Below are 14,610 nucleotides of genomic sequence, written 5' to 3' on the forward strand. Positions count from 1 at the left end.
ACCTCGCAAAGCACGACCGAACTCACCTGGTCGTGACTCGCCTCAAGGGGGCATACTCCCTCCCCTCGTTCCTGGAGGAGGCCATGGCTATCCAGGTGCTCGCACTGGGTCTCTACCCAGTCCGCCAGCTCACCCCCATTATCCTCCACTACCTCCGTGTGTGTGTGCGCGTCACTTACCCCGTCTTCATCGTGCAGTCTCTCCTCTATTTTTTCTATCTCCCGTGTCTCTATACATTTATAAGTTTCTGTTGTCGTCACCTCGTGTCTCGTCTCACACGTTTTGGTCTCCCCATTTAATTTTTCCCTTTCGGTCACCGTCGATTCTTCTGTCACGACTCTCGCCCAACACGCCCCCCGAATTATTTTTTTACCCGCCTCCACCGCGGGCCTGTCAGCCGCTGCACCCCCTTCCAGCTCGTTTGCTCCCACACGTGGAGTCGCCATTCCCAGCTCCCTGGTCACGGCCTTCATGCCCGCCTGCAGGCATCGGCCCATGTTCTGCGTCTCACCCCGTAGCTCTTTCATTTCTTCCTTCATGTTTGCTTCCATTCCGTTTATTTGCTTGTTCATTTCGTTTTTCATTTCATTTGTATTTGTATCCATCTTTTCGTTCATGCCTTTCATTTCGTTTTTCATTTCATTTGTATTTGCATCCATCCTTGCTGTCATTGCCGCCAGCATGGCGTATAGCTGGGCCATGTCGGGTGCGCTTGGGTGAGCCGATTCGGCAAGAATCAGGAGGTTTTGGTGGAGAGGGGGAGGGGAGGTGTCATACACCGCGGCCGCTGCCGCACCTATTTCGGGCTCTGGGTTCAGTTGGGCGAGTTCGTTTTCCTGTACAACCAACATTTCCTGCACGGGGATTTCATCCTGAGCCATGGATTCTACACATTCTACATCCATTTCTAATACCCCCGGCTCCCGCTCGCCTTGAGACGCCATCTTGCTTCTCTGAAAGGGTTAATTTGAATCGCTCGTAATTTGGAGGGAATCGGGGGTCGCTTCTCTCACCCCTGGACCGATTCCCGTGAATTTAATTGGAGACAGGACAGCCCGTTTTCCCGTTCTCCGTTACCAGTGCTGCGAGGAGGGCGATGAGTTTGTATCGCACGACCTGACACCAGTGTCGCGGTTTCGCGCCCGCCGGCGTGCTGACGGCCACGTAACTCGAATCGCGGCACGTCGCCCACCGGACGGACAATCCAGTTGTGACCCTCTCGGACTAACGCCGGGAACCAGTCACGGGTGGACCTTTCGGTCTCACCGCGATCGAGCCAATCGGCCCCCGCGTGGGATAGGGTTGCTCGCCAAATTCGACCTACCTAAGTACCCACACGGAGGGTAGACCGGGCGATCGCACCTCGCCGCAGGTCGACTTCGGACACGGGCCACTTAAGCGACCCATTCCGTACTATCGGGATAACCGAGTGGTGTTATTCGTCGGCCTCGACGGTTCGATTAATTATCGGGCGTCTTAGCCCAGGCCCAACCCTTTACGTGAAGCAAGATGGGGATTCAATGAAAGAAATGACGAAGCGAAGCGGGAAAACAGTTCAACATAAAGCACATTTATTCGCGATGAACGGAAAGCACACATACACAATTCCACCAAAAGCCCATAGAAAAGAAGACAAAAAGCAAATGCGACAATGCAGATCTAATACCGACTACGCGAGCACACGGCAACACTTATACAATTTTACTTCACAGACGGCGCCGACAACACACATTCCCAAAGCAAAAGAAAAGAGAACCACCCTCCAGGATGAGGGGGTAGGCGGGCCTGGGGCCGAGACCGTGTCGGGCCTACCCGTCTGATGATGAGACGCGGAGCGGTGGTGGTGCCTCAACTCCGCGGGCCTCGCGGACAGTGTCCGGCAGGGGGTGGGAAGGGGGCCCCCTTTGTCGCACTATCTCAGCGCGGGGGGAAACAGGAGGGGGTTGCTGATGCTCGGGGAAAGGAGGATATAACCCTGTCTCGGGTCCCGCGGCGAGCGTCTCCTCCTCCACCTCGGTCGCGCCGTCGGCCTCCTGCCTTCGGCTCCCGGCACCGACGCGAGCACCCCCTCGTCCGTCCTCGCCGCCGCCACCTCTCCACAGCTCCGCCGACAACTCGTTCCAACGCACAGCTTGTTCCAACGCGCAACTTCCTTCCAGCTCCACCGACGACTCTCTTGAACTCCGAACTCACTCTTTCCAACGCACACCACCTTTTTTGACGAACGCAGCCGCTTATATAAGCCCCGTGGCTTCGCCTTTGACCCCCTGCCTTCGACCTTTCACCTCGCTCCCCATTGGCTCGAGAAAAAGTGGGCGTGAATGCTTTTTGATCCATGAATTTGCATATAGCGACCGCCCTCCAACGCCCTGGAGGCGGGGCCAAATCGCCCCTCGCTCACCGATTGGACGGAACAAAAGTGGGCGTGAGTCGTTTTTGATCCGTTTTTCTGCGGAAAGTCCGTGATGTTTTGTACACGCTGTTCGGTGCGCGCCCTGCACGAGTCCAATACCGGTACCCACAAGCGGCGCAAGAACGGTGGCGATGCGACGGTTGCGAGGTGTGACGGTAAAGGTCGTGGCTGTTGTGGTGAAGCGGCGTTGTGGTGGGTGGTTGATGCTGTGATGACTGTTGAGACGTGGTTGGTGGTGGTAATAATGGCGGTTGGTCCAAAATAAAGATAGTAAAAGAAAAACGGCTATCCTGAAGAGTCGCAGCACGCATGAATGACATGTATTCCCACTAGACAACGGGTTTGGGCCTAACTACACATATACTTACGGAGATATCTCACCTAAGGGACCTGAATGGTGGTTTGCGAATTTGGTCAACCACAACAATATATTTGTGCAAATATTTACTTTAAATTGCAAATGGTCTCAGGATAAGCACTGCATAAACTACCAGCAACGATCATAATACAAATATTGGTGCAAAATTAACTTTAAATTGTTCGTGGTCTGATGATTATCAGTCAATTTTTTGACGTTTTATCTGCCGGCAGCCATCTTGTTTTCTGACGTCACTGAGGGACTTTCCCCATGCGTCAAAATTGTCCAACTTTTAATATGTTGTCTTCCACATCATAAACTACTAGAAATAAGCATAAAACAAAAATTTGCAATTTTTTGGGGGTCAGGCAGTATATTGACCCGTCTACAGAGGATGTTGCTGGTAGACCGCACTTTACTCGAACATCTCTATACTATGCTCCGAAGTAACCATTTTATTGGATAATGCACTGATGCAATGACTCGTGATTGATGATAACACGATGATGGTAATGCATCGCCTGCTTCGATGAGATTGAAGAATCAGGCTGTGCATTTTCATGCCAACATGACATCATCACTTTGGTACTCTCTTGTAATTGTATTATTTTAAAAATGTGATCAACAAAAAAAAGTTATGGTACAGGTACAATTCCAAAGAGAGAATGTTGCTTCCTTCCATTGGAATCATTGTAATTGCTTCAGCCATTATTGTGCTCGGCCGGATGACAGTTATCAACAATTCGGCGATTTTGCGATTTCTTGATCTGGTACTTAAAGGATGTATTTTGATGTCTTTTCAGTCTTGTTAGTTATGAAAACGTTCGAGAATAAGAGCTTTGCCTTTTAAAAGTTTATGACTTCACCCTGTAGTAGTTTTTAAGCATTAATTTTATACACATTTGAAAGGGCAGCCATTTTTTTCCTGTGTCATCCCTACATATGGAGTGCTACCGCACTCTAATAAAAATAGCACCGCAAAGCGGGCGTAACCCCTCAGCCCCTTGACGCAAACCAATTTAAAGATGGTGGCCATATTGAAAATCGCAGCACGCCAATTTCCGAAAGGAACCTTCCTCTACTCAACCCCAACACACCCAGCAAAAATGGATTTAATCGGACAAGGCATTCTCCTCGAAATCGACGGAAACCAATTTCAAGATGGCTGCCATGGAGGCCACATTGAAAATCGCAGCGCGCCCATTTTCGAAAGGAACCTTCCTCTACTCAACCCCAACACACCCTGCAAAAATGGATTTAATCGCACAAGGCGTTCTCCTCGAAATTGACGGAAACCAAAAGTTGACAGACGGACGAACGGACGGACGCCCGGACAACGCCTGTGACGACAATACCCCCTTTTCAGCCCAATTCGGGCTGAGGGGTCAAAAGAAGATTCCAATAACCAGGGTTGTCTATAACCAAGTAGCATATTGCAATATCATGAGTACAGCAGAGCATCCCACTGTACTCGTAGTGAACCCCATATACAGGAAAATCCCACACTACTCACAATGAACACCATGTACAGGAAAATCCCACAGTACTCAAAAGTGAACCCCATATACAGGGAAATCCCACTACTCATAGTGAACCCCATACACAAGGAAATCCCACTGTACTCATAGTGAACCCCATATACAGGGAAATTCCACTACTCATAGTGAACCCCATACACAGGGAAATCCCACTGTACTCATGGTGAACCCCATGCACAGGGAAATCCCTCAGTACTCAGAATGATCCCCATGTATCGGGAAATCCCACAGTACTCATAATGAACCCCATGTATTGGGAAATCCCACAGTACTCATAATGAACCCCATGTATTGGGAAATCCCACAGTACTCATAATGAACCCCATGTATCGGGAAATCCCACAGTACTCATAATGAACCCCATGTACAGGGAAATCCAACTACTCATAGTGAACCCCATACACAGGGAAATCTCACTGTTCTCATCGTGAATCCTATTTATAGGGATATAGAGGGAAAGAGAGAAAGAGGGAAAGAGGGAAAGAGGGAAAGAGGGAAAGAGGGAAAGAGGGAAAGAGGGAAAGAGGGAAAGAGGGAGAGAGGGAGAGAGGGAGAGAGGGGGAGAGGGGAGAGGGGAGAGGGGGAGAGGGGAGAGGGGAGAGGGGGAGAGGGGGAGAGGGGGAGAGAGAGAGACAGAGACAGAGAGAGACAGAGACAGAGACAGAGACAGAGACAGAGACAGAGACAGAGACAGAGACAGAGACAGAGAGAGAGACAGAGAGAGACAGAGACAGAGAGAGAGACAGAGACAGAGACAGAGACAGAGACAGAGACAGAGACAGAGACAGAGACAGAGAGAGACAGAGACAGAGACAGAGACAGAGACAGAGACAGAGAGAGAGAGAGAGAGAGAGAGAGAGAGAGAGAGAGAGAGAGAGAGAGAGAGAGAGAGAGAGAGAGAGAGAGAGAGAGAGAGAGAGAGAGAGAGAGAGAGAGAGAGAAAAAAACCTCAATGTTTGGCCACAGAATGGATTCTAAAATCTGGAACTACATGGGCCATTCACCCTACATTCTTAGAAAGCCTCGAATTTACGAGGTGGTTTGTGCATTCCACCTTTACCACACTTTTAATTCCTATAATTTTTTGGTGGTGAACTTCAATCTCATAACAAGCAAAACAATGGGTGTGATGTTTGTTTTCAAACTCTCACCTCCAGCAGAGGATTCTTTAACCTCTTCATAAATATCATCCAATGATCCCTCTTGAGGATTATCGTTCTCATCAGGGTCTCCATAAATGTCATCATTTCCGGTGTTCTCTTGTTCTCCACCTCCAATCGGGTATTCAGGAGCCCCTGTGCATGCATATTGCTCTTGATATGTAAACCAAGATGTATCATCATGCGATTCAACCTTGTTAACCTCACATTGAATTGTTACATATTTGTCAACAAAGCTACCTTGTCCTGTGTGGACGGTGTTGAAACTCAATGAATCCGTTTCTTCGTATACATCATCTTCTTGATAACGGCTTGGTGTCAAGCCAACTGCAATCTTTTCCTGGGCACGGCCATGGTACGGCACGTCTTCTGGGAGAGTGTAGGTTGATGTTGCATCCTCATTGCAGTCATTGTCAGAGTTTTTCTCTGCCTCCTGATACTGTACTGGACTGTGAGCCTCCTCGGCCATGGCAGGCCTTTCGACCTGTTTTTCAGCCGTTTGCGCCTCTTGCAGACTGGCAGTGAATGGAACCTGGAAATTAGAGGTTAATTGAGTTAAACGATATTTCTAAGTTAAATTTTTTTTTTATATTTCCAAAACCCTGAACCTGGATATTTGTCAGGAGGGGCACAAGAGATATTTATTTGGTCGTGATGTTCTTCATAGCTTTGGGAACACCTTTACTTCAGTTGTAATAGGTGTGAGGTGAGGACATGTTTACCATGGGAGAAGCACGCTTTTTATCGGCCTGGTCCTGCAAACGCCTCCGGTCCCTCTCCTCCTCAATTCTTCTGTGATCTTCGCTGGGTTTGGCCTGCTCCATCCGTTCAAACTGGCGGCGTAGGTCGCTTGCCTTGCCAGCAAGCTCTGACAGAGGGGGTTGAAGATGGTGGCAGTTGGACACTTCTCATTGGATTTAAATAGATCATCTCAGCACACCTGAGTGCACATTCTATATGAAAAATATACATCAACCATCTCAAAATTTTGCCTGATATGGTTTCTTATCAAGTCAATTGACACGACAAGTCAGTGAAGTTTGAGGTTATTGAGAGAATGTGGATGTAATGCGTTTTGTCAGCACATGTTAAGCTAAGATAGATATACACAACATGTCAAACATTTACACTTGGTTTGATTAAATAACAGAATTATAACAATAAAGTGCAAAACTAAAGACATCGGTTCCAATCTAAGTAAAATGAAAACTCCTCCTTCCTCCCTCCCCCTAACTCTTCCTCTTTCTGTCATTTCCACTTTCCCCTCTTATCTGCAGACTACGACTTCTTCTTTTTAACGGCCACCATTATCCCAACTTTCTTGTCGGGTCGGCCGAGGGAAGCTTGGCCCGAGTCCTCATGAACGAACTGGGTCGGCCTGACATTCAACTTGTCAGCGCAGGAATTTGTAATTAGTTCACAGTGCCAGCGATAGCTCACCTACTCTTTGTCAAGGACACTATGGGATCTTTAACGTCCACCAACTAATGCTGGCAGACGGGATGCCCGGTGTAACGTCCATCCGAGGGACAACACACACATTGATGAATCACCCTACCTGTGAAACACCAGGATGACAGTTTAAAGCTGGGTCAGGATTCGAACCCAGGCAAGACAGCTGAGAGGGTTGTGTGCTCCACAGCCAGACATGCATTATATATATATATATATATATATATATATATATATATATATATATATATATATATATATATATCTATATAGTCACGGTGCGGGGTCTCGGCCGCGAGCCGACCGTTCTGACGGAGCCGCAAGTCGAGTTGGCCCGACCGATCGCCCGGAATATAGATCACCGCTCGGATAACTCCGAGGCCAACGGGTCCTTGTTGAAGAACCGAAATATGCCAATGGGCAGACGACGTGGGGTAGAGTCGATTACCAATCTTCAATTTACCTAAATACCCACGTGATCTACCGGGATATTCCACCCTCGACGGAACTCGTACGGAACAAGGCACTTAAGCGAGCCTGTCCCATGCGCGATTCCGAGCGGCTTAATCGCCGAGAACCGTCGGTCCGAATGTCACCCTTTTACGGCAAACCAACGGCTTACTCCCAACACACAAAATGCTCAGTCAATGAAAGAATCGACACGACGAGCTGAAAACATTTAACAATTAGGGTATTTATTAATAATAATGGGGAACTAGGGAAGCACGTGAGAGCAGAATTATACCGACGATACGAAATGCAATACAATCATTTACAGCACACAAAGCACTTAACAGTTTCCTACTTATTAGACTGGCCCACGGACACACATACGCACACACACACACACCGAAGAAATGGTGGCTGATGCCTTTAATAACTGACTCCAGCTGGGACAGATGAGCTGAAACCCAGAACCTATCTCGAACCTCTCCACCTCATGTGGTCTTCAAGCTGTTCGGACCCGGGCTCCAGCGAGAGCGAGCTGGATCCAATCGCCGTTAGCCACGATCCTTCCTGAGCTCCAGCGAATCCTCTCGTGCTTCCGAACATGTGCTGGTGAGACGAGGCGCCGATCGTTCCCGTCGATGCGTCGCTTCCCCGAGGAACCACCTTCAAGATGAGGCCGATGAGTTGCACCAAGCCGGGAACCAAGCGGAAAACAAAGAGCTCCACGAACCAAGAAGAGCCAGCCGAGCAACCAGCTCAACTCTCTTCCAATAAACAAAGCCTCTCTCAACACGAACCAAGAACTCCGAGCCGAGCAACCAGCTCAACTCTCTTCTGATGAACAAAGCCTCTTTTATTTCAACACGAACCAAGAATAGCCCAAAAAGCGAACCGAGCCAAGCAGACCCTGAAGGTCTGCTGAAAAGCCAAGCCGAAGCAAAAAGCCTCCACCTCGCCAAGCAGAACCGAAGCTCACTGAACAAAAGTCTCAACCCAGGCCAAGCAGAACCAAAAGGCCTGCTAAAAGCCAAGCCGAAGCAAAAAGCTTACTAAAAGCCAAGCCAAAGTAGAAAGCCTTCAAAAAGCCTCCTCCCTAACCCAAGCCAAGCAGAACCCGAAGGCCTACTACTGAAAGCCCACCCAAACAAAGCAGAGGATCTCTTCTTTATTCTCATCGGCCCGCTCCCCCGCTCCCGGCATGACTCATGCTCCATCCTCCGCTCAACCACGGGTGGGAGGGAGTTGTTTACATCCCGTGATTTACGACGGGAGGGCTCTTCTTCCTCTTCGCAGAAAAGGGGGAGGGGCATCTTCCTTTGTGTTGTGATCGCTCACTAATTATTAAATTGAATCTCGCAGTGCACTTAATCAATTTCTACCCATTAAACAATGGAAGGTGAGCTATCTAGGGAACAAGCACTTATCGACATAACTGACTCAAGGAACCTGAATGTTGTGTGCAATCGAATTCCCAAATTCGTAACAAAATATATATATATATATATATATATATATATATATATATATATATAGATATAAATATATATATATATAAATTTATATATATATATATATATATATATATATATATATATATATATATATTTATACACACACATACATGTAATCTATGTGTATGTGTAATATATATATATATATATATATATATATATATATATATATATATATATTATTTGGGAGTCATCAAAAACAATTTCGCTTACATCATACGAATATCTTTATCGCTCTGACGAGATGAGCCATGAATTAGAGGATTTATTAGAAGCTCATATGACAAAATAACAGTAACAAAGCTCAGCTGGTTGAAACAAAATTGTGCCAATGACTCCATCCCATGGTTACATGTGGTCCGTGCATGTGAAATTGTCCAGTTTACACCTGGGTACCCGCCCCACGATCTGTACCTCCGCGTACCTGCTTCCACTGGTCGTGTGACCTGGTGGGAGGACGTCAGCTGCTGCACATCACCGTATGGAGCTGCAGACTGCAGGAAGAATGGAACTTGCACAAGACTGCATTTCTTATGAAACCACACATCTTAAACCCGTAACATGAATCCTCATGAACTGTCGTAAAGTAAATGGTACATTCGTGTTCAACAGAAAGTAACAAAGAGAGCATACAAGAATAGTGTAAACCATAGGTTGATGGACAGGGTCAGCACATAGACAAGGTCATATTAACATTGTGAACCAAAATATTTCAAACAACTTCAGAAGAATCTGAACTCGAATTTCAAAAGCTGGGAATTGCAATATCTGATCATTATCAAACTTTTAAACTTTCCATCTTTCCATGAAAAAAAAAAATCCCTGAACAACCATGGGTCCCTGATTGGCTGTGAAAATCATGTGACTTTTGCAACCAATCAGAGAATGAGGATGATGAGGCGTGGCTGCTTTTGCATAAACAAATTTGTTGCATTTCCTTTTCCTTAAAATACAAATTAATACAATGCTTAGAAGAAAATTATAATTTCAACTGATCATGTTGGTGAAAACCAGCCTTGATGGGGCAATAAAAAAGTGATAAAATGTAAAACTACTTTCCTTTGCTATTGCTATTGATAAAAGTTTTACCACCTTATCCATGAGGTTCTTTTGGACTCCATATTTTCCTCCAAATCCCTTGGCGTAATCTGGGAGGAAACATCGGGACAATCAGTGATGAACACCTTGTTTGATCAAACATTCATAAATCTCAAAGTGCATGCCACTGGCAGTCAATTAAACAAGATAGCGACAAGTAAACAAGATGGCCATAAATAAACAGAATTGTATAGAAGGTAAACAAGATAGCGACAAGTAAACAAGATGGCCATAAAAAACAGAATTGTGTGGTAGTTAAACGAGATGGCGACAGTGAATAAGGTGGTGACAAGGAAACAAGATGGCGACAGTAAACAAGATGGCCATAAATAAACAGAATTGTATAGAAGGTAAACAAGATAGCGACAAGTAAACAAGATGGCCATAAAAAACAGAATTGTGTGGTAGTTAAACGAGATGGCGACAGTGAATAAGGTGGTGACAAGGAAACAAGATGGCGACAGTAAACAAGATGGCCATAAAAAACAGAATTGTGTGGTAGTTAAAGAGATGGCGACAGTGAATAAGGTGGTGACAAGTAAACAAGATGGCGACAGTAAACAAGATGGCCATAAAAAAACAGAATTGTGTGGTAGTTAAACGAGATGGCGACAGTGAATAAGGTGGTGACAAGTAAACAAGATGGCCATAAAAAAAACAGAATTGTGTGGTAGTTAAACGAGATGGCGACAGTGAATAAGGTGGTGACAAGTAAACAAGATGGCGACAGTAAACAAGATGGCCATAAAAAACAGAATTGTGTGGTAGTTAAACGAGATGGCGACAGTGAATAAGATGGTGACAAGTAAACAAGATGGCGACAGTAAACAAGATGGCCATAAAAAACAGAATTGTGTGGTAGTTAAACGAGATGGCGACAGTGAATAAGGTGGTGACAAGTAAACAAGATGGCCATAAAAAAACAGAATTGTGTGGTAGTTAAACGAGATGGCGACAGTGAATAAGATGGTGACAAGTAAACAAGATGGCGACAGTAAACAAGATGGCCATAAAAAAACAGAATTGTGTGGTAGTTAAACGAGATGGCGACAGTGAATAAGGTGGTGACAAGTAAACAAGATGGCGACAGTAAACAAGATGGCCATAAAAAACAGAATTGTGTGGTAGTTAAACGAGATGGCGACAGTGAATAAGATGGTGACAAGTAAACAAGATGGCGACAGTAAACAAGATGGCCATAAAAAAACAGAATTGTGTGGTAGTTAAACGAGATGGCAACAGTAAACAAGATGGCCATAAAAACAGAATTGTGTGGTAGTTAAACGAGATGGCGACAGTGAATAAGGTGGTGACAAGTAAACAAGATGGCAACAGTAAACAAGATGGCCATAAAAAACAGAATTGTGTGGTAGTTAAACGAGATGGCGACAGTAAACAAGATGGCCATAAAAACAGAATTGTGTGGTAGTTAAACGAGATGGCGACAGTGAACAAGATGGCCATAAAAAACAGAATTGTGTGGTAGTTAAACGAGATGGCGACAGTGAATAAGGTGGTGACAAGTAAACAAGATGGCCATAAAAAAAACAGAATTGTGTGGTAGTTAAACGAGATGGCGACAGTGAATAAGGTGGTGACAAGTAAACAAGATGGCCATAAAAAACAGAATTGTGTGGTAGTTAAACGAGATGGCGACAGTGAATAAGATGGTGACAAGTAAACAAGATGGCGACAGTAAACAAGATGGCCATAAAAAACAGAATTGTGTGGTAGTTAAACGAGATGGCGACAGTGAATAAGGTGGTGACAAGTAAACAAGATGGCGACAGTAAACAAGATGGCCATAAAAAACAGAATTGTGTGGTAGTTAAACGAGATGGCGACAGTGAATAAGGTGGTGACAAGTAAACAAGATGGCGACAGTAAACAAGATGGCCATAAAAAACAGAATTGTGTGGTAGTTAAACGAGATGGCGACAGTGAATAAGGTGGTGACAAGTAAACAAGATGGCCATAAAAAACAATTGTGTGGTAGTTAAACGAGATGGTGACAGTGAATAAGGTGGTGACAAGTAAACAAGATGGCGACAGTAAACAAGATGGCCATAAAAAACAGAATTGTGTGGTAGTTAAACGAGATGGCGACAGTGAATAAGATGGTGACAAGTAAACAAGATGGCGACAGTAAACAAGATGGCCATAAAAAAACAGAATTGTGTGGTAGTTAAACGAGATGGCAACAGTAAACAAGATGGCCATAAAAACAGAATTGTGTGGTAGTTAAACGAGATGGCGACAGTGAATAAGGTGGTGACAAGTAAACAAGATGGCGACAGTAAACAAGATGGCCATAAAAAACAGAATTGTGTGGTAGTTAAACGAGATGGCGACAGTGAATAAGGTGGTGACAAGTAAACAAGATGGCGACAGTAAACAAGATGGCCATAAAAAAACAGAATTGTGTGGTCGTTAAACGAGATGGCGACAGTGAATAAGGTGGTGACAAGTAAACAAGATGGCGACAGTAAACAAGATGGCCATAAAAAAACAGAATTGTGTGGTAGTTAAACGAGATGGCGACAGTGAATAAGGTGGTGACAAGTAAACAAGATGGCGACAGTAAACAAGATGGCCATAAAAAACAGAATTGTGTGGTAGTTAAACGAGATGGCGACAGTGAACAAGATGGCCATAAAAAACAGAATTGTGTGGTAGTTAAACGAGATGGCGACAGTGAATAAGGTGGTGACAAGTAAACAAGATGGCGACAGTAAACAAGATGGCCATAAAAAACAGAATTGTGTGGTAGTTAAACGAGATGGCGACAGTGAATAAGGTGGTGACAAGTAAACAAGATGGCGACAGTAAACAAGGTGGCCATATATAAACAGAATAGTGTGGTAGTTAAACGAGATGGCGACAGTGAATAAGGTGGTGACAAGTAAACAAGATGGCGACAGTAAACAAGGTGGCCATATATAAACAGAATTGTGTGGTAGGTAAATAAGATGGCCACAGGTAAACAAGGTGGCAACAGGTAAACAAGATGGTGACATGTAAACAAGATGGCCATGCATAAACATAATTGTGTGTCAAGTAAATAGTATGACTGCAGTGAGCTGTGCTTCCATTGAATAAGCTACACAGTCTTGGTAATTATACACCCAAGGAATGCTTTCATATGACCAGTGTTGATGAGTATTGGTTTTAACCACAATGTACCACATAAATACAGGTCAGGTCAGGCATGGGAGCAAGCGCCGGAACAGCATGTCACTGCAGCCACTTTCCCCAGGTACACCAGAGGCCTCCAATCTGGCTATCCCCGAAGCAAATGCCTGGCCCATCCCCATCTAATTGAGATGCTGATCAACCTGCGGCAACCATGAGGTACGTGGTCAGCCTATTTGCCTTCTCCCCTCATGAGGCTCCCTCGCTGAGAGAATCTGGTGAGCAGGATCAGCATCAGGAAAATGAGCCACATGTCCATACAGCTTCAGCTGATGCTCATGCACTATGCAAGTAACAAATCTCATTTGAGTCTCTCTCAGCAACCGCTCATTGGACACAAAGTCCGACTAGCGATAGCCAAGGATTCTCCATAGAGACCTGGTACCAAAGGACTTAAGTCTCCATCTCAGATCCCGTGCCAGAGTCCAAGTTTCACATCTGTAAAGCAAGACTGGAAACACCAAAGACCTGAACACTCGGACTCTTGTCCTCCTGCACAGGTATCGATATCACCACACCCCAAGATCCAGTGAATCCATAACTCCCCAGGCCCAACCCAGACATCTATTGACATCTGGATCACAGCCAGCAGAGACATTAATATCACTGCAAGTAAGTGAATGTATCTGTGACCTCAACATCCTCACCACCAACAGGTACAGACAGGATAGCAGCATCCAAGATGTCATTGAAAGCCTGGATCTTAGTTTTGACCCAGGAAACCCGTAATCCCACTCCTCATTCAGCACCTCAAGCACCCCAAAATTGATAACCAGAGTGTGAGCAAAGATGACTGCATCATCTGCAAAATCAAGGTCAGAGATCTTCGCATTCCCAAACAATGCACTGCACCTTGATCTCTCCGACATCCTCCCAAGAATCCAGTCCATACAAACACTGAAAAGTGTGGGGGCCAGTACACACCCCTGATGAACTCCAGCAAAAACTGGAAATAAGTCGGAGATGGTACCACCACATCTCACAGCACTCTCAGTACCAGAGTATAATTCAGACATCAGGTTAATCAGCTTTGGTGGCACCCTATGAAGACCAAGAATCATGCAGAGGGCATCCTGATTCACTGAATCAAATGCTTTGCAGAGATCAACATAGGTTGCAAGCATCCTCTGCAGAAACTCGCATCTGCTTTCGGTGAGGACCCGAAGTTCAAGGATACAGTCAATCGTTGACCTCTTTGGTGTGAAGCCTGACTACTCTGGATGCTGGTGCTCAAGCAGATGGTGGCGAACCTTGTCAAGAAATATCCGAGCAAAGACCTTGCCTGGCACTGAGAGCAGCGTGGCGAACCTTGTCAAGAAATATCCGAGCAAAGACCTTGCCTGGCACTGAGAGCAGCATCACCCCTCTGTAGTTGTTGCAGTCCTGGTGATCACCCTTCCCTTTCCAGAGAGGGACAACAAGGCCCAGCTTTGAGAAG

At 45.5% G+C, this 14,610-nt stretch overlaps 1 protein-coding gene across 5 annotated transcripts in view; it reads right to left on the reverse strand.

Moving 5' to 3' along the window:
* Positions 1 to 14,610, reverse strand: part of LOC147025873 (hematopoietic lineage cell-specific protein-like) — an 83,081-nt gene that overhangs the window by 11,624 nt on the left and 56,847 nt on the right. For all 5 annotated transcript variants that reach the window (XM_085880783.1, XM_085880782.1, XM_085880781.1 and 2 more), the window contains 5 exons: positions 9,975 to 10,030; positions 9,307 to 9,376; positions 6,192 to 6,337; positions 5,710 to 6,001; positions 5,461 to 5,604 (listed from right to left, as the gene is read on the reverse strand). In XM_085880783.1, the coding sequence (XP_085736909.1) occupies positions 5,461 to 5,604; positions 5,710 to 6,001; positions 6,192 to 6,337; positions 9,307 to 9,376; positions 9,975 to 10,030 (708 nt within the window). The remainder of the gene's footprint in view (positions 1 to 5,460; positions 5,605 to 5,709; positions 6,002 to 6,191; positions 6,338 to 9,306; positions 9,377 to 9,974; positions 10,031 to 14,610) is intronic.

This window comes from Eptatretus burgeri, chromosome 5 (assembly GCF_056783735.1).
Source record: "Eptatretus burgeri isolate ZD-2024b chromosome 5, Ebu_testis_v1, whole genome shotgun sequence".
NCBI lineage: Eukaryota > Metazoa > Chordata > Myxini > Myxiniformes > Myxinidae > Eptatretus > Eptatretus burgeri.